Genomic DNA, 16,733 nt, shown 5'->3' on the forward strand with positions numbered 1-16,733 from the left:
CCTCTGAAGCCCTCAGTTTGTTTCTCAGAGTCCATAGTCTCTCATGGTTCATTCCCCCTTCTGTTTACCCCCCCTTCATTCTTCCTTTCCTTCTCCTACCAATCTTCCTGCTGTTTCTTATGTTCCATAAATGAGTGAAACCATATGATAATTGTCTTTCCCTGCTTGACTTATTTCACTTAGCATAATCTCCTCCAGTCCCGTCCATGTTGCTGCAAATGTTGGGTAATCGTTCTTTCTGATGGTTGAGTAATATTTTCACATATTTCTAAGACTCTGTTGTAATTTAAATATTTTAAACATACATATTTTATATCATTCTAAAAATCCCCAAATCTTAATTTTGCAGGTCTGATTCTGATTCTACAATTTGTGGTTTCTGCTAGCACTTGCTCTTAAGACCTTGTTTTTTTCCTCCTTTTTCTTTCTTTGTTCTTTTATTTGATCTCAAGTTCTCTAGCAAATTTAACTATGGGAATACTTTGAAGTCGAGAAACTATGTATCCCTTTGCCATTCACCTGAGAGCACAACCAACTGAAATTATTTAAAATAAATTATCAGGTTATTATTATTATTATTTTTTAGCTTACATAGGTTCTATGATTTCAGGACACAAGCCAGTATGAATAGTTGCATGTGTTTACAAATTCCAAAGGGAAATTATTATTCCTCATTTCAGTGCCAAATTCAACCCATACAAATTTTTTTTCTGTGTCCTATTGTGGCATTAGTTTTGTTCACCCTTATAACAAGGACATAGCCCTTTGAACTTCTAATTTTAAATAGGAAGATATTAAACCTTTGTTGTACCTTTATGCTTTTTATTCTGACTTCTACGTTCCTCACAACTTATAAAATGGAAAATTAAGGTCAATAGATGCTGTCAATAACCTCAAGTCAAAACTACCTTTGATGCTTGCTTACCTTCAAGGACACTTGCTTTCATTTTATTGTTGGCCTCTGCTAATTCCATACTTTCTTCTCAGTTCATTATTTTTGGCAGAGTATCATAGTGTTTGTTCTGCTGCTCAAAAGTGGAAGTCTCCTTTGATTTTCTAATTGCCAAATCTACTGGCTTCCTTTTTGTTCTCATCCTACTCTGCATTACTCTTTGCAACGTAGTCCTCCTAAAAAAGTCTTTCAAAAACTTTCTAAAACAGTAATTTATTCCTATTCTTACTCTGAAACAACTATGTCTCTCTCGTCCCTTAAATGATCACTTCCTTTTAGATTAGGGCTCACAGACTCAAATGCTGTCAGGTGATTCTTCCTTATGTCACAAAGTAGTACTCTTTGGACAAGTGTGCAGACATATACAAACATTTGCTTTCCATAATTTGGGTATCCTTTGAAAGAATGAGTGCTAAGGCATAGCTGTTAACAAGTTTTTTCATCTGCATCATGCATAAGTCTTATGCATGTGAAATACTCATTCTCAAATTACACATTATTATTATTATTTTTTTTGTGACCTGTGAAGGGCGAAGGGAAAAGGCAGGAGCCAGTGTTTGGGCAGCAACAACAGAAGGGGAGGAAAGGGATGTGGGAAAGTGCTGAGGCCAACTGAAATGCACATTAGAGGGTGAATCAACAACGCCATTTACAACAATGGCCATTTTAGTGATGATCTTCCCAAATCTCAAAATCCAAGAAGGAAAATGAGGAAATACAAATTCAAGAATACTGCAGAAACCATTCCTGGAAGGAAGGAAAACTGGCTTAAATAATTATATGTATGTTAGATGCATACAGAGATTTTCTTCTTGGAAAATCTTCTCAGGGTGCTCACAATCTTGTGCCTTGTCATTGAATTAGGGAAGAAAAGCCACACCATAAAACCTTCCTTGAACAAAACTGTCAGCCTCTCCCAAGAACTCAGGATTCCCCTCCACTCTTCCCTCTCTTCACCTCATTACAAATTGCCATAACATCAAGAGGGAACACTTTTAAAGATAACAATGGCCTCATATAGTTGAGATAGAATTTATTCTAACTTTCTGAGGCCACCCTTCTAAAAAGAAAGCTGCTTTTTTGTATTCTCCCTCTCTCTGTGACAAATGAGTTTCTGGACAAGTGTTCCTAAAATTTCCCATAACTGTTGCAAAACAGATTCCTTAAGTCATGTGATGGAATTACCAGAGGTGGGGATACAGTGGAGGAACCTTGTCAAAGGTCTTGTAGGTCACATTCAGCCCTATCAGTTCAGCATGAGGATCCCCGCTCTACCTAACACAGCACCCAGAATATCATAGGCACTCAAAAATAATTTTATGGACTTACATCAAGTACAGGATTTTCCCAAAACTTAGAACTTAATCGTCTACTAATGTCCTTAGTCCATTCCTATTTATTTATTTACTGGTGACTTCTGGGTTAAGAGAAACTTTGTGAAGCCCTTATCCTTACCGAATTGAAGTGTGGCATCTATGAGGAGACTGAAAATGCCTGAAAGGTAGTTGAATAGGACAAGTTTGATGTAGGCAGAAGTACTTCTAGTAAACAAGAAGCTCAGCAGGTACATGAGGGGAATGGCAGACCAGCCATATAGCGTGAAGATCAGCATTGTGTCCAGAAAATGGTAATCCATGATGTAAATATCCAACTGGCAGAATTTGAATGCTCCCTGAAACACAGAGGGCATAGAGATAAGGGCAAGGTGAAGGGCAAGTAAAAAATAATGCAAGCCAGAATGTTTACAGGAGATAGCAAGTCCTATCGCTATTTAGCACGGAAGTATTCATTCATTAAATCAATTAGCCTCTAAAACTACTTCAAACTAGGAGCATGAAGATACTTTTACCTCTTCTTCACCAGATAGTTCAATGAGCAGAACCATAATTCCCTTTATTTTTTTCTACCTGAAATGTTTTTTTTTTTTTTTAAGATTTTATTTATTTATTTGACAAAGACAGCCAGCAAGAGAGGGAACACAAGCAAGGGGGAAGTGGGAGAGGAAGAAGCAGGCTCCTAGAGGAGGAGCCTGATGTGGGGCTCGATCCCAGGACTCTGGGATCACTCCCTGAGCCGAAGGCAGATGCTTAATGACTGCGCCACCCATGCACCCCTGAAATGTTTTTTTAATTAACAAAGTCAGTATACTTTCCCCCAATAAGGCTAACTCTCACCTTTCCCAGAAGGATTATTTCTCAAGAGCCTATTTCTCTAAAGATTTTTATCTCTGGTTATACCTTACCTATCATACCTTTGAACCAGGTCTCCTACTCCCTATCCTACTCCTCCACTCCCATCACAACCACCCAAGCAACTCTGGAGCTTAATTATTGATAGATATGTATTTATTGCTATTTTGTTATTCTGTTGTTTCTGGAGATTTTTTCTTTCTGTTGAAAGATCTGCTAGCCTTATGGGTTTTCCCTTGTATGTTAAGGACTTCTTTTGTCTTGTTGTTTTTAAGATTTTTTCTTATCACTCTATTTTGCAAATTTATTTTTATTTTTTATAATAATTTTTTAAATTATGTTAGTCACCATACAGTACATCCCTGGTTTTTGATGTAAAGTTCCATGATTCACTAGTCACGTATAACACCCAGTACACCATGCAATACGTGCCTTCCAAATTTAATTACAATACATCTTATTGGCCTGCTTTTGTTGATCTTGATGGGTGTTCTCTGTGCCTCCTGGATTTGGATGTCTGTTTCCTTCCCCAGATAAGGGAAAGTTTCAGCTATTAATTCCTCACATAAATTTTCTGCCCCCTATTCTCTCTCTTCTTCTTCTGGGACTCTGGAAACAAATACTATAAAGTTTGATGGAGTCACTGAGTTACCTAAGTCTATTTTCATGTTCCATAATTCTTTTTTCTCTCTTTTGTTCAGCTTTTCTATTTTCCATTATTTTGTCTTCTATATCACTAATTCATCCTCTGCTTCTTCCAGCCCACTCTTCATTGCATCAAACCTGTTCCCAATCTCAGTTATTGCATTCTTCATTTCTGATGGATTCTTTTTTAACTCTTTTATTTCCGTGGTAAAGATCTCCCTAATGTCTTACATTCTCTTCACAAGCCCAGTGAGTATCCTTACGATTGTTGCTTTATTTTTTTATGGTATTAGTAATCGTTTTTTAATTTTTTAAATTTAATTATTTTTTAGTGATTGTTTTATTTAAAGCACAAACTTTTTGTTTTGTTATTTAAAACATTTTCACACATATGGATTCTTTATCTAATGGATCGGTCATATTCACAATATATATTACAATATTGTCAGTTACACAGATATGTCATTTAATAACATGCACTTGTAGCGTGGGTCTGCATTTTATTTATTTATTTATTTATTTATTTATTTATTTATTTATTTATTTATATTTAAATTCAGTTAATTAATTATGTATTGTTTCAGCGATACAGGTCTGTGATTCATCAGTCATATATAGTACCCAGTGGTCATTACAACACATACCCACCCCAATGTCCATCACCAGTTACCCCATTCCCCCACCCCTCTCCCGTCCAGCAACCCTCAGTTTGTTTCCTAAGATTAAGAGTCTCTTATGGTTTGTCTCCATCTCTGGTTTCATCTTGTTTCATTTTTTCCTCTCTTCCCCTATGATCCTCTGCCTTGTTTCTTAAATTCCACATATCAGTGAGATCATATGATAATTGACTGACTTATTTAACTTAGCATAATACCCTCTAGTTCCATCCCCATTGTTGCAAATGGCAAGTTTTCTTTTTTTGATGGCTGCATAATATTCCAGTGTGTGTGTGTGTGTGTGTGTGTGTGTGTGTGTGTGTGTGTGTGTATCTGTCTGTCTATCTATCGATCTCACCTCTTCTTATATCCATTCATCTGTCGACGTACATCTGGGCTCTTTCCATAGTTTGGCTCTTGTGGACATTGCTGCTATAAACATTGGGGTGCAGGTGCCCCTTTGGGTCACTACATTTGTATCTTTGGGGTAAATACCCAGTAGTCCAATTGCTGGGTCATAGGGTAGCTCTAGTTTCAACTTTTTGAGGAACTTCCATACTGTTTTCCAGAGTGGCTGTACTGGCTTGCATTCCCACCAACAGTGTAGGAGGGTTCCCTTTTCTCCACCTCCTCACCAACATCTGTCATTTTCTGATTTGTTAATTTTAGCCATTCTGACTGGAGTGAGGTGGTATCTCATTGTGGTTTTGATTTGTATTTCCCTGATGCCGAGTGATGTTGAGCACTTTTTCATGTGTCTGTTGGCCATTTGGATGTCTTTTTTTGCAGAAATGTCTGTTCATGTCTTCTGCCCATTTCTTGATCAGATTATTTGTTCTTTGGGTGTTGAGTTTGATAAGTTCTTCATGTATTTTGGATACTAGCCCTTTATCTGATATGCCATTTGTAAATATCTTCTCCCATTATGTTGGTTGTCTTTTGGTTTTGTTGACTGTTTCCTTGGCTGTGCAAAAGCTTTTTACCTTGATGAAGTCCCAGTATTTCATTTTTACCTGTTTCCCTTGCCTTTGGAGACACGTCTAACAAGAATTTGCTGTGGCTGCGGTCATAGAGGTTGCTGCCTATGTTCTCCTCTAGGATTTTGATGGATTCCTGTCACATTTAGGTCTTCCATTGATTTTGAGTCTATTTTTGTGTATGGTATAAGGAAATGGTCCAGGTTCATTCTTCTGCATGTGGCTGTCCAATTTCCCAACACTATTGAAGAGACTGTCTTTTTTCCCTTGGCTATTCTTTCCTTTGTCAAAGATTAGTTGACCATAGAGTTGAAGGTCGATTTCTGGGTTCTCTATTCTGTTCCATTGGTCTACATGTCTGTTTTTGTGCCAGTACCATACTGTCTTGATGATTACAGCTTTGTCATAAAGCTTGAAGTCCAAAATTGTGATGTCACCAGCTTTGGTTTTCATTTTCAACATTTCTTTGGCTATTCGGGGTCTTTTCTGGTTCTTTGCAAATTTTAGGATTATTTGTTCCAGCTCTGTGAAAACAGTTGATGGTATTTTGATAGGGATTGCATTGAATGTGTAGATTGCTCTAGGTAGCATAGACATTTTAACAATATTTGTTCTTCCAATCCATGAGCATGGAACATTTTTCCACTGCTCTGTGTCTTCCTCAATTTCTTTCATGATTGTCCTATAGTTTTTTGGGTACAGATCCTTTGCCTCTTTCGTTAGATTTATTCCTAGGTATTTTATGGTTTTTGGTGCAATTGTAAATGGGATTGACTCCTTAATTTCTCTTTATTCTGTCTCATTGTTGGTGTATAGAAATGCAACTAATTTCTGTGCATTGATTTTATATCCTGCCACTTTACTGAATTCCTGCATGAGTTCTAGCAATTTTGGGGTGGAGTCTTTTGGGTTTTCCTCATAGAGTATCATGTCATCTGCAAAGAGTGAGAGTTTGACTTTTTCTTTGCTGACTTGGATGCCTTTTATTTCTTTTTGTTGTCTGATTGCTGAGGCTAGGACTTCTAGTACTATGTTGAACAGCAGTGGTGAGAGTGGGCATCCTGCTCTGTTCCCGATCTTAGGGAAGAAGCTCTCAGTTTTTCCCCAATGAGAATGATATTCTCTGTGGGTTTTTCATAGATGGCTTTTAGGATATTGAGGTATGTACCCTCTATCCCTACACTGTGAAGAGTATTAATCAAGAAAGGATGCTGGACTTTGTCAAATGCTTTTTCTGTATCTATTGAGAAGATCTTATGGTTCTTCTCCTTTCTTTTATTTATGTGATCTATCACATTGATTGATTTGCAGATGTGGAATCACCCTGGCAGCCCAGGAATAAATCCCAATTGGTCATAATCTTTTTAATGTAGTGTTGGATCCTATTGGCTAGTATCTTGGGGAGAATTTTTGCATCCATGTTCATCAGGGATATTGGTCTGTAATTCTCCTTTCTGGTGTGGTCTTTATCTGGTTTAGGGATCAAGGTAATGCTGGCCTCATAAAAAGAGTTCAGAAGTTTTCCTTCCATTTCTATTTTTTGAAACAGCTTTGGGAGAACATGTATTAATTCTTCTTTAACTGCTTGGTAGAATTTCCCTGGGAAGGCATCTGTCCCTGGGCTCTTATTCATTGGGAGATTTTTGATTACTGCTTCAATTTCCTAGCTGGATATGGGTCTGTTCAGGTTTTCTATTTCTTCCTGGTTCAGTTTTGGTAGTTTTAGGTCTCTAGGAATGCATCTATTTCTTCCAGATTGCCTAATTTGTTGGCATATAATTCCTCATAATATGTTCTTATAATTGTTTTCTTATAATTTCTTTGGTGTTGGTTGTGATTTCTCCTCCTTCATTCATGATTTTATTTAATTAGGTCCTTTCCCTTTTCTTTTTGATAAGTCTGGCTAAGGGTTTATCGATCTTATTATTTCAAAGAAACAGTTCCTAGTTTCATTTCTCTGTTCTACTGTTCTTTTGGTTCCTATTTAATTGATTTCTGCTCTAATCTTTATTATTTCTCTTTCCTGCTCAGTTTATGCTTTATTTGCTGTTATTTCTCCAGCTCCTTTGGGTATAAGGTTAGGTTGTGTATTTGAGAACTTTCTTGTTCTTAAGAAAGGTTTGTAGTGTTATACACTTCCCTCTTAGGACCACCTTTGCTGTATCCCAAAGGTTTTGAATAGTTGTGTTTTTATTTTCATTTGTTTCCATGAATTTTTATAATTCTTCTTTAATTTCCTGGTTGACCCATTCATTCTTCCTTTTTTTTTTTTGTAAAGGCATTTTTAAAATTTTTTTTTATTTTAATGTTTTTTTATTATATTATGTTAGTCACCATACAGTACATCCCTGGTTTCTGATGTAAAGTTCCATGATTCCTTAGTTGCATATAACACCCAGTGCACCATGCAATACGTGCCTTCCTTACTACCCATCACCACTCTATCCCATTCCCCCACCACCCTCCCCTCTGAAGCCCTCAGTTTGTTTCTCAGAGTCCATAGTCTCTCATGTTTCATTCCCCCTTCTGATTACCCCCCTATTCTTTATCCCTTTCTTCCCCTACAGATCTTCCTAGTTCCTATGTTCCATAGATGAGAGAAATCATATGATAATTGTCTTTCTCTGCTTGACTTATTTCACTTAGCATTATCTCCTACAGTGCCGTCCATGTTGCAGCAAATGTTGAGAACTCGTTCTTTCTGATAGAGGAGTAATATTCCATTGTATAGATGGGCCACAACTTCTTAATCCAGTCATCTGTTGAAGGGCATCTCGGTTCCTTCCATGATTTGGCTATTGTTGGACAATGCTGCTATGAACATTGGGGTGCATATGGCCCTTCTCTTCACTACGTCTGTATCTTTGGGGTAAATACCCAGTAGTGCAATGGCTGGGTCATAGGGTAGCTCCATTTTTAACTTTTTAAGGGACCTCCACACTGTTTTCCAGAGTGGCTGTACCAACTCACATTCCCACCAACAATGTAGGAGGGATCCCCTTTCTCCACATCCTCTCAATACACGAGAAACAAATAAACAAATCATAAAATGGGCAGAAGATATGAACAGACATTTTCCAATGATGACATACAAATGGCTAACAGACACATGAAAAAATGTTCAAAATCATTAGCCATCAGGGAAATTCAAATCAAAACCACACTAAGATACCACCTTACACCAGTTAGAATGGCAAAAATTGACAAGGCAAGAAACAATTGCTGGAGAGGATGTGGAGAAAGGGGACCATTCATTCTTTAGTAGGATGCTCTTTAGCCTTCATGTAGTTGAGTTCTTTCCAAATTTCCTCTTGTGATTGAGTTCTAGTTTCAAAGCATTGTGGTATGAAAATATGCAAGGAATGATCCCAGTCTTTTGGTACTGGTTGAGACCTGATTTGTGACCCAGGATGTGATCTGTTCTGGAGAATGTTCCATGTGCACTTGGGAAGAATGTGTATTCTGTTGCTTTGGGATGGAATGCTCTGAATATATCTGTGAAGTCCATCTAGTCCAGTGTGTCATTCAAAGTCCTTATTTCCTTCTTGATCTTCTGTTTAGATGATCCATCCATTGCAGTGTGTGGGGGGGTATTAAAGTCCCCTACTATTATTGTATTATTATTATTGATGTGTTTCTTTGATTTTGTTATTAATTGGCTTATATAATTGGCTGCTCCCATGTTAGGGGCATAAATATTTACAATTGTTAGATCTTCTTCCATTAACCCTTTAATTATGATATAGTGTCCTTCCTCATTTCTTATTACAGCCTTTGGTTTAAAATCTAATTTGTCTCATAAAAGGATTGCCACTCCAGCTTTCTTTTGATGTCCATTAGTATGATAAATGGTTTTGCATCCCCTCATTTTAAATCTGGAGGTGTCTTTGGGTCTAAAATGAGTCTCTTGCAGACAACATATCAATGGGTCTTGCTTTTTTATCCAATCTGATACCCTGTGTCTTTTGATTGGGGGCATTCAGCCATTTACATTCAGGGTAACTACTGAAAGACATGAATTTAGTGCCATTTTATTCCCTGTAAAGTGACTATACTGTATATTGTCTTTGTTCCTTTTTGTCTGCTACTTTTGGGCTCTCTCTTTGCTTAAACTACTGCTTTCAATATTTCTTGTAGGGCTGGTTTGGTGATCACAAATTCTTTTGGTTTCTGTTTGTCCTGGAAGTTTTTTTATCACTCCTATTTTCAATGAGAAGCCTAGCTGGATAAAGTATTCTTGGCTGCATATTTTTCTCATTTAGCACCCTGAATATGTCATGCCAGTCCTTTCTGGACTGCCAGGTTTCCATGGATAGGTCTGCTGCCAATCTAATGTTTTTACCCTTGTAGGTTACAGACCTCTTGTCCCAAGGCACTTTCAGGATTTTCTCTTTGTCTCTGAGATTTGTTTCACTATTATATGTCAGGGTGTTGACCTATTTTTATTGATTTTGAGGGGGGCTTCTCTGTGCCTCCCGCATTTTGATGTCTGTTTCCTTCCCCAGATTAGGGATGTTCTCTGCTATAATTTCTTCCATATACCTTCTGCCCCCTCTCTCTTTCCCTTTCTTCTGGAATCCCAATTATTCTAATGTTGTTTCGCTTTATGGTATCACTTATTTCTCAAATTTTCCCCTTGTGATCCAGTAGGTGTTCATCTTCCTTTTTCTCAGCTTCTTTATTCTCCATCGTTTGGTCTTTTATATCACTAATTCTCTCTTCTGCCTCATTTATCCTAGCAGTTAGAGTCTCCATTTTTTATTCTATCTCAAGATCACAGAGGAGTAGGAGACCTTAATTTTCATCTGGTCCAAGAACTCAGCCAGACAGCTATCAAACCATTCTGAACACCTGTGAACTCAACAAGAGATCAAAGAATAGAATAGCAGCAACTCTATGAACAGAAAAATGACCACTTTCTGGAAGGTAAGATATACAGAGAAGTGAATCTGAGGCGATATACGGGAAGATAGACTGTGCGGGGAAGGAGCCTCGGTCAGCCACTACCAGGAAGTGATAGAGCAGCAGAGCACAAAATCGGAATATTTAGAAGTCTGCTCTGGGAATAATGAAGGGGGGGGTGGTAAACAGAAGTGCGAATGAACCACAAGAGACTATGGACTCTGGGAAACAAACTGAGGGTTTCAGAGGGGAGGGGCTGAGGGGAATGGGCTAGCCCAGTGATGGGTATTAAGGAGGGCACATATTGCATGGAGCACTGGGTATTATCTGCAAACAAGAATCATGGAACACTACATCAAAAACTAAGGATGTACTGTATGGTGACTAACATAATAAAAATTAAAAAAAAAAAAAAGAAAAAAAAGAAGTCTGCTCTGGTGAGGGATGTCACTCCAGTGCCTAAGCAGGGCGTGGAACACTCGCTGGGACAGTACGGTCTCAGGATCCCTGGGGTCACAGGAAGACTGGGGCTGCCTGAGCTTGACAGAGTTCCCAGGTATCAGAGCGGGGAAGCCAGCTGCAAAGACTGAGGCAAGGAGTGGGCTCTCAGCTCAGGGTGGCCATAAACTGAGCCGCAGCACAGTCGGGCCACTGCTCTTTGAGCAGGGGCCCAAAAATTGGCAGAACTGGGAAGATCCCTTTCTCCCCTGGGAGGAGTGGCATGGGAGCCCACCACAGGAATCTGTAGGGTTTGGAGATTCGAAATGGTGTCGTGTGCCTGAGCTACAAATGCTCAGTCACAGGATGGGTGGGCATGGATTCCAATGGAGACCAGGGAGACAGGAGTGCCTGGAACGCTGGGCCTCCTCTGAATTTTCTTGGCTGAACTCAGCCAGATTCTTACTGCAGCTCAATTAGTCTCATCCAGGTAGGCATATACAAATCAGGCTTCACCCATCCAGGCACTGTAGATCTCCGCAGGGCCAGAGATTTAGAGGCCACCATTTTCATTCTCATCCTCTAAAGCTGCAAGGAAAGCCTTCAGGGAACAAAAGCCACATAGAGCAAACCAGAGTAGATTACTTAGCCTGGCCCCCTGGCGAGGGCGGTGCAATTTTGCCTGGTGCAAAGACATTTGAGAATCAATGCAACAGGTCCCTCCCCCCAGAAGATCAGCAAATACATCCAGCCAACACCAAGTTTACCAATCAACGAGAACTACAAAACTCCAGCGCTAGGGGAATACGGCACATAGAACTCATGGCTTTTCCCCCATGATTCTTTAGTCTTTCAACTTTAATTTTTTTAATTTTCTTTTTTAGAAATTCTTCTTTCCTTTTTCAACCAATTTCTCATTTTATCAACTCCTTTTTAAAGAACCCTTTTTTAATTTTCATTTTTATAGTCACATTCTATCCTTTCATTGTATTTAATCTTATTTTTGTATATACATAAGTTTTTCTTTCTTTAACATTTTGGGATGCAGTTTCTTCTACCAGACCAAAATACACCCAAAATCTAGTGTATGGCTCTGTTCTATTCACCCACCTGATCATTTCCTCTTTTTTTGTTTTGTTTTGTTAAAGTCTTTCTAAATTTTCATCTTTACAGTTACATTCTGTCCTTTCAATGTATTTAATTTTATTTTTGTATATATAAGTTTTTCTTTCTTTACAATTTTGAGATGTAATTTCCTCTAACAAACGGACCAAAATACACTCAGGAGATAGCATATTGCTCTGTTCTGTTCACCTGTCTGTTTATAGCCCTTTTTTTCCTTATAGCCCTTTTTGTTGTTGTTGTTGCTGTTATTTTTCTTTCTCTTTTGTTTTTTTCTTGTCTTTTAATTTCCATTTTTACAGTTACATTCTATCCTTTCATTGTATTTAATTTTATTTTTGTACATATATAAGTTTTTCTTTCTTTATAATTTTGGGATCTAGTTTTCTAAAAAACAGACCAAAATACACACAGAATCCAGTGTATTGCTCTATTCTGCTCACCTGTCTCTCTCTCTTTCCCCACCCCCCCAGTTTTGGGTCTCTTCTGATTTGTTTAGTGTATATTTCTCTGTGATTGTTGTTGCCATTTTAGTATTTTGCTCTCTGGTTCATGTATCCTTCTATGGACAGAATGACAAGATGGAAAAACTCACCTCAAAAGAGAGAACAAGAGGCAGTACTGACTGCCAGGGACCTAATCAATATGGACATTAGTAAGATGTCGGAACTAGAGTTCAGAATAATGATTATAAAGATACTAGTTGGGCTTGAAAAAAGCATAGAAGACACTAGAGAATTGCTTTCTGGAGAAATAAAAGAACTAAAATCTAACCAAGTCAATTGTTGCTTTAAATTCTCCATCAGGCATATTACTTATATGTGTTTCACTTAGGTATCTTGCTATGATCTCTTACTTTGTTCTTTCATTTGGGATGAATTCCTCCATTTTGGCATTTTGTCTAAGTAATTGCATTCCTCTTTGTGTTAGAAAATCCAGTTATGTTTCTTGCTCCTGATAGTAAATGGCTTTATGAAGAAGAGATCATGTAGTGTCCAGAGCCCGGCACTTCAGTGTCTCTGGTGTGTGCTGTGTGTGCTCTGCTATTGTGTATTGCTTGCTCTATCCTTTAGGTCAGTTGTCTGCAGAAGCTCTCCTTGTCTGCAGTGGGTAGTATTTTGTCCTTGGCCACAATGTGGATAGTTTTAACTAGGTGTGCTTTAGTCTACTTATTAAATGAGACCGGATACTACTTCCACTAGAACTGAAGCCCAGCAGAACTCTTTCGCTGGGAGATGTGGCATGGTCAAGGGTCTTCTGAGGAAGGGTCCCACTGCACTGGGACTGAGACATGCTTGACCAAGAAGGGCAGTTCCACCACAGCACAGAAATATGGGACTTACTGTAAGCAAGTTAGGCAGTCTGTGTAGATGCTGCACTGTTTCCTGAATGTGGTTGTGTATTTGTGATGAGGGGCAGGGGGGTGAAATAGTACCAGCCAGCTCCTTTGTCTCCCAGAGAGGTGTCCTCTATGAATGCTGCCTCTAAGGGAAGCACTCTGAGAAAAGCAAATAGTCTCCCCGCTGTGTGTCCCAGGTGTTTTTTGGATCACTGTTTCCATGCTTTCTGCCTCTGGATTGTTTGCCCGCCTTCTTTCCAGGAGCAGCATAGTGCCTTCAGGGCTCTATCCTAGTCAAACCTGCTGACCTTTAAAACTCCAGGCTTTAAACCCTGATGGTTGCAAGAACTCCCAAAAATCATCCCGTCTCATTTTCCCAGCAGTGTCTTTGGGGAAATATTCTCCTCGTGCATTCCCTTATGCTCTCCTCTCTCTCACCCTTCTCTGTGACCACAGCTCCCTCCCCTCCACAGCACCAGTGATCTGTTTCTCCCCTAAACCAAGTCTCCATACTTGTACCTTCTATGTTGTGGCTTCTTCTCTTCCTTTAGTTGTAGAATTTGTTCTGTCAGTCTTCAGGTTGATTTTTGGAGTATTTAGAATTATTTGATAGCTATCTAGTTTTATTTTTGGGAGCAGATGAGCCTAGCATCCTCCTATCCTGCCGCCATCTTCTCTTAGGGTTGGTTTTTCTAAGGTCTCTCTCTTTGGCTTGAAATGTCCACCTTTTGGCTATGTCCTCACATGGTCATTACTATGTGCATGTATACTCTTTGTATCTTTTTGTATGTTCTAATATCCTCTTCCTAAAAAGCATACCAGTCAGAATGGATTAGGGCCTACCCTACTTCATTTTAACTTAACCACCACTTTGAAGGCCCTATTTCCAAATATAGTTACATTTTGAGTTATAGAATTAGAAAACAGGAATTCTCCAGGGGGTACGAGGGAAAATGAGCCCTCAACAAACTGTATCTAACACTTACCAGTAGTAAGCAGCAGGTAATGAAGAAGATGATGAAATCCCACAGTAGAGCAGAAAGCCAGTACACAGGGACATAAACCCCACTCAAAAATTGGATGTGTTTTGCCTTAGTGACTCGTTCAGTCACTGTCAGGAGACAAAAGCCACTGATTAAAAGGGCCATGCCAAAATGTATATTTAAGGCCACCTGGAATCCATCTGATAATCTACAGAAGAAGGAACAAAAGTAGATATATCAGGAAATTAATACAACAGAAAATATAAATTTCCATCAATAGCTATTTTTAATCATGTAAATGTAATCATATCCTGCTTTTGCTCACTCTTTCTCTCTCTCTCTCAAATAAATAAATAAATCTTTAAAAAATACCAAATTTTAATAAAAAGAATAACATACGTTTCACTTCGTTTTTTAACTTCAGAGTGTGGCTGAGGTTTATTGAAGACTGTTATGGAAGCATTAGAGCCAGCAATTGTCATGAGAAGAATGTTGTCTAATATTGCCAGGGTCAGAGATGGTGAATGATATGCTTGATTGTTGAAAAGACCAGTAAGAATTATTTTATTTGTCTTCACCTCAATGGAAAATGCAACAATGCATAAGTGAATACAATCTTCATTTTCCATTAAGTATTTCAGTAGGTCACCTAGGATGAGGAAATAACATTGATCAGTTTATCCACAAAGGAAGCCATCTACAATGTATGTTGGGAAAAGGAACAAATAATTTTACTTGGCTCTCATCCCTTTCAAGTTTCTTATAATGATTATTTCAAACATTTGACATTCTTCTTAAGCACTCTATTCTATCATTAAATTCCAAGCTCTCTTACTTCAGAGCCGTGACCTAGATTCCTACTTCACTGAGAAAACACAGGCAACACGGTATAGATTTTATCTTTTGTTTTTAAATATTTTATTTATTTATTTGAGAGAGAGAGACAGAGATAGCAAGAGAGAGCACAAACGGGGAGGAGAGGAAGAAAAGCAGGCTTCCTGCCCAGGACCCTCGGATCATGACCTGAGCCAAAGGCAGATGTTTAACTGACTGAGTCACCCAGGCACCCCTAATCTATCTTAAAGAGATCCATAAATATTTCCACTTATAGATTTTATTGCTTAAAGCAGGAAAAAACCTTCCTCTGTGAAAATAAAAAAAAAACTGGATTAAACTAATAAGAAATCACCTCTTTGAGGGTATTAGATATCTAAAAAAGCAATCAACATTTGGGGGATAAGCCCCTAGAAGGAATGAAAATGCACTAAATTATGCCAAACATTCCATACCGCCTTTCCTTTAAGGCATGTTAGATTTATAAGTGATGGAATGCATTGGTAAATCTTTAAGCTTTTGGTGGGGCTCCTGAAGGGCTATACCCTAAGAGTACGAGTAAGATATAAATCAGGTCTTATAAAAATTTCAATTCAGTCTCAAATCACTGAAATCCCTGATTGGATGTAGATCTTCCCTTAATCTCACTGCCTTTCAGGAGTTAAATTAAACCTCCTCTGGAGAAGATAATCTCAAGTAGAGTCTATATAATTTTCATACACAATATCAAAAACTATGGACTCTGGAAAACAAACTGAGGGCTTCAGAGGGGAGGGGGGTGGGGGATTGGGATAGGCCTGTGATGGATATTAAGGAGGGCATGTATTGCATGGTGCATTGGGTGTTATACGCAAGTAATGAATCATGGAACATTACATCAAAAAATAAATAAATAAATAAAAATTAGTAGGTATAGCAAAAAACAGAACCAAGAAAAAGCACAGATAATAGACATAGATCCACATATAAAGTAGATATTAGAGACAGAATATTTACCAGAGAACTGGAGTCCACAGGAAATATTAAACATTGATGTTAGAATTGAAAAAAAAAAACAACTCCACCAATTACAATTAAGAAATAGCAGGTTGGACACAAATGAAGAGTAGACAGGAAACTGGAAGAAGGTTGATTAGAAAATACTCAGCTAAAAGCACAGTGAGAAAGAGAATGGGAAATAGAGATAAAACATAAATTACCAATATTAGAAATGACATAGGGGAAATCACTACAGATTCTGAAGACATCAAAAGGGCAATAAAGGAATACTGTGAACAACCCTATACACACAATTTGACAATTTAGATGAAACAGAACACTTCCTCAAAACACACAAACTGTAACAGTTCTCCCAATATGATACAGGTCATTTGAATAATTGTAATTCTTAAGGAATAACTCATAAATTAGAAATTTCTCCCAAAAGAAATCTCCAGCTCTAGATGTTTTCACTTGATCTTAGCCAAAAGGCAGAGAAGTGATTGGGTCTAGATGTTTTCACTGGACAATTCTACAAAATATTTAAGGAAGAGTCAATTAATTATACACAATATCTTTCAGAAAATACAGGAGGAGGGAACATTTCTGAATTCATTTTATCAAGTTAGTATTACTCTCACAGAAAAATCATAAAAGACAGTACCAAGAAAAAGGAAAATTACAGAGCAATATCTTTCACAAACATAATGTAACAGCA

At 38.1% G+C, this 16,733-nt stretch overlaps 1 protein-coding gene across 1 annotated transcript in view; it reads right to left on the reverse strand.

Annotated features, from left to right (window-relative positions):
* The window catches only part of LOC123778839 (phospholipid-transporting ATPase ABCA3-like), a 144,981-nt gene that overhangs the window by 57,094 nt on the left and 71,154 nt on the right, over positions 1–16,733 (reverse strand). The window contains exons 19-21 of the mRNA XM_087865578.1: positions 14,603–14,852; positions 14,207–14,411; positions 2,408–2,624 (exon numbers count right to left, since the gene is read on the reverse strand). Coding sequence (XP_087721704.1) covers positions 2,408–2,624; positions 14,207–14,411; positions 14,603–14,852 — 672 coding nt within the window. The remainder of the gene's footprint in view (positions 1–2,407; positions 2,625–14,206; positions 14,412–14,602; positions 14,853–16,733) is intronic.

The sequence above is a fragment of the Ursus americanus genome, chromosome 2, assembly GCF_024610735.1.
Source record: "Ursus americanus isolate L20-20 chromosome 2, mUrsAme1.1.p, whole genome shotgun sequence".
In the NCBI taxonomy this organism is placed as follows: domain Eukaryota; kingdom Metazoa; phylum Chordata; class Mammalia; order Carnivora; family Ursidae; genus Ursus; species Ursus americanus.